The sequence below is a fragment of the Lolium rigidum genome, chromosome 3, assembly GCF_022539505.1.
Source record: "Lolium rigidum isolate FL_2022 chromosome 3, APGP_CSIRO_Lrig_0.1, whole genome shotgun sequence".
NCBI classification, from domain to species: Eukaryota; Viridiplantae; Streptophyta; class Magnoliopsida; order Poales; family Poaceae; genus Lolium; species Lolium rigidum.
In genome coordinates this window covers 15488196-15491593 of record NC_061510.1, presented here as the reverse complement: position 1 = coordinate 15491593, position 3398 = coordinate 15488196, and the positions used below count along the sequence as shown (strand labels likewise).

Sequence of the window (3398 nt, the reverse complement as noted above, 5' to 3'; positions counted from 1 at the left end):
TAATTTGACAACTGGAGAATTGCAAGTTGCAACCCATATGTAACTCACTCACAAGTCACGATTAGTACGAATCACAATACAAATCCAATGAGAGAGGGTTCCACTGCGGTCTAACTTAATTGTTAGTGGTTAGCAAACCCTGAAAAAAGGTCGACGTGACATATACGATTGATGAGAACCGGGTGACCTGAACTCTACCGCTGGGACACGTTGACCAAGTGGCAGCAATAATCCAGCTGATCATATAGTGCCTGACTGGGAATCTGAGTTGAAGAAGGTTGTATCATTGGGCATGTCCGCATGTGCGCATTCGGTCGATATACGTTCCCCCGGTCGGAAGCTGAGAAGCGGCATAATTTGTTTTTGTTCCACCAGTATATGAACCCCCTAGCTCACCACGATACAATCCACAATTCAAGCAACCCAAGCTTGCAAGAACTAATACTCCTACTAGAGATCGCAGGTTAGCCTGCAGCCCGTGCTGAAGAGATGGTGAAGGCGTCTCTTTGCGTACTGCTGGTGACCTTGGTCCTCGCAGTCATCGCCGCGCAGGCTCAAGCAGTGTCGCCGGCTAAGACGACACAGGCTGTCATGGACGCAGTTGTGAAGCAAGAGGTGGAGAACGCCATCAACTGCAACCCCAGCGTCGGCGCCGCCCTCGTCCGGCTGGTCTTCCACGACTGCTGGGTCCGCGTAAGCATGTCCATTCAGTTTAGAGCCATTCATGCAATTGCAACCTAAATCTTGTACGTAAATGATTTACTGATAGGAGTGAATATTGTATGCTATCAGGGTTGCGATGCATCCGTGCTCCTCGACAAAACACCGTCGAGCAGTAGCGTCGAAAAGAAGGCGGCCAACAACATCGGCCTCGCCGGCTTCGACGTGATCGACAGCATCAAGGCCAGGCTCCACGACGTCTCCTGCGCAGATATCGTCGTCTTCGCGGGGCGCGAGTCAGCCCGCATCCTGAGCAAGGGGAGCATCGACTACACCCTCGCGCCGGGCCGCCTGGACGGCGTGGTCTCGTCCGCGGCGGAAGCCGACGCCACCCTTCCAGAGGCCAGCTTCAGCTTCCAGGAGCTCAAGGACAACTTCAACCGCACCGGCTTTAGCGTGGAGGACCTGGTCATTCTGTCCGGTGCGCACTCCATCGGCGTTGCCCACCGCACGTCCTTCCAGGACCGCCTCGACGTGGCCACGCAAACCCCGATCGACCCCGAGTACCAGACGGCCCTCAGGTACCGCGTCAACGTTGATGGGCTAAAGACGCCGAACCCGGCGGAGAAGAACAACATCCGCGACATGAGCCCCTTTTTTCAGGGAGTCTCCGGCTACAACTCCTCGGGGGTGAACCTGTACACTCCGGAGGCGGGTGCCCTGGACAACAGCTACTATACCGCCAACCTCCAGAAAATGGTGCTCTTCAAGTCCGACTGGGAGCTGAACCAAGACCCCACACACTTTGCGGGAGACAAGCTTATCGAGTATAGGGACAACGCCGCGGATTGGGACCTCGACTTCAGCGACGCCATGGCCAGGCTCAGCAGCCTCACTTCCCCTGGCCCCAGATCGGAAGTCAGGAAGCACTGCAGGCGCACCAACTCTTACTAGAAAACATCCCCGGACAATGGCTGATCCATTTATATTTTGATCCTGCAAGAGAAAGGAATCAAAGGGCACGGATTTTAGTTTTGATTCAGGGGGGGAAATGTTTCGCACAAAAAGAATTTGAATCAAACCATTATTTCTGTTAAATTAAATATTGTGTATGCATATTCGTGTAGACAAAACCGTATCAAATGGGATTCAGTTAGGATGGTAATCATCTTGCCTTGCATGCCAAGCCCGCGTGCAATGCAATATAAGAACTGATCCGGTGGTAACGTTTTGGCTATCGAGGCAGCCCCGATTCCTTCGGTGTCTCTATCTAGTAGATCCAATCTCATTGCTCATATGTTCGACATGACTTCTAGCTCGACCCAATCCTCTCAAACCTCCAGCAATGCGGTGTCTGGGTCCATGATGTCCGGATCAATGCTTTCGTCTGGCCTTTCTTTAGACAGTGTTCCAAACCTGTCCTAGTTCGACACAATCAAGCTTGGTCGTGATAGTGAAAATTTCTGACCTCTCATATAAAATTTACAACCATACTTGTCCTTCTCCTTACACGAAACAATGATCCTCTCAGAGCAGTTATTATGATAGTGAAAATTTCTGACCTGATGTATGTGCAGTCTCCACAGTGCTTCGTTGAACTGGTATACATCTTCGTAATGTAGCTTGAGCTTGAACTACTGCTCTAGATTGTCTATATGGGCATCATACCAAACCCTCTCCATTGCCTTCTTTGCCCTGATGTTTTTGCCACTTGGTAGTATAAATGGTACTGGCTCCTGCCCATCATCATCTTCTTCTTTCAGAAAACCCTCATCTTGCTCATCATTAGAAGGAACCCATTGTGGCACACATGGTATCTCAACTTGATAGTGACATCTGGTAGTTGGCCCCTGCCTCCTGATTTTCTTGTTCACAGGTTTCTCTGCTGCAACCTTTTTTTTTGACTGTAACTACGGCGGGCGTGAGCCAGCCTGAACAAATATTCGCCAAGTTGCTTATGAAGCTTTTCAGCCTCTACAACATGGGTTCAAATGAACCAGAGTACACGGAGGTTACGAGGGAGAAGAAGAAATGAAAAAAACGCACACCACCAACACACAAGACTAAGGAGAGAAAAACAAAGTGGCCACCCCTCAACCTGGGGACGGTTGGCCGATGAGAAATCTCATCGCGACCCAGGCACATCAATCACAAGGAAGAGCCCCAAGGACATGAAGGAGGGACAACCCAGCTCGAGGACTCGCCGGAGTAGTCGAACGGCCTTGGTCTGCCGAGACCCAGCACCGGCACTGCACCATCGATGTAATCGAAGGGCAGCGCGCATCCGAGACCACACTACGCACCGACACCACCTGTGTCGAGGGTGTGGACGAAAGGTCGCGCGCGGCCGAGACGACGCCACGACGCCTGTGTGCCACCGGCTGAAGTCGAAGGGCATCGAAGGCAGAGACACCCATAGAATACTCTCGCATGGAGAACCCGCCGCACGCCAAAGAACCCCACCAAGAACCCGACACCGGAGCCTAGCAACCGGCAAGAAGACGTCACCACCACCACTGCCACGGCTCACCTCGCAACGGAGAGGAGACCGCACCCATGGACGCCATCTGCATCACCATGGGGCACACCAGCACAGACAGAAGCAGCGTCCTCTGAAACTGGTGGCAAGACAGAGGGGCTCCACACCCAACCACGACGACTTCCCGCGTGGGAAGCGCGTCACCACCATGGCCGCCACTACGGAACCATGGCACTTGTCAGCCCCAGCGGCAAACAGC

General features: G+C 52.7%; 1 protein-coding gene across 1 annotated transcript; it reads left to right on the top strand.

The window, feature by feature from the left end:
* The first annotated feature begins 489 nt into the window (after positions 1 to 489).
* On the top strand, positions 490 to 1614 carry LOC124694386 (peroxidase 2-like). The gene is made up of 2 exons (XM_047227378.1): positions 490 to 693; positions 793 to 1614. The coding sequence occupies exons 1-2, from the start codon at positions 490 to 492 to the stop codon at positions 1612 to 1614; spliced, it is 1026 nt and encodes a 341-aa protein (XP_047083334.1).
* Positions 1615 to 3398: the final 1784 nt, after the last annotated feature.

Coding starts and splice junctions, on each gene's coding strand:
- LOC124694386 (XM_047227378.1), top strand. CDS start 490: ATGGTGAAGGCGTCTCTTTGCGTACTGCTGGTGACCTTGGTCCTCGCA. Junction 694..792: donor TCCACGACTGCTGGGTCCGC/GTAAGCATGTCC, acceptor GTATGCTATCAG/GGTTGCGATGCATCCGTGCT.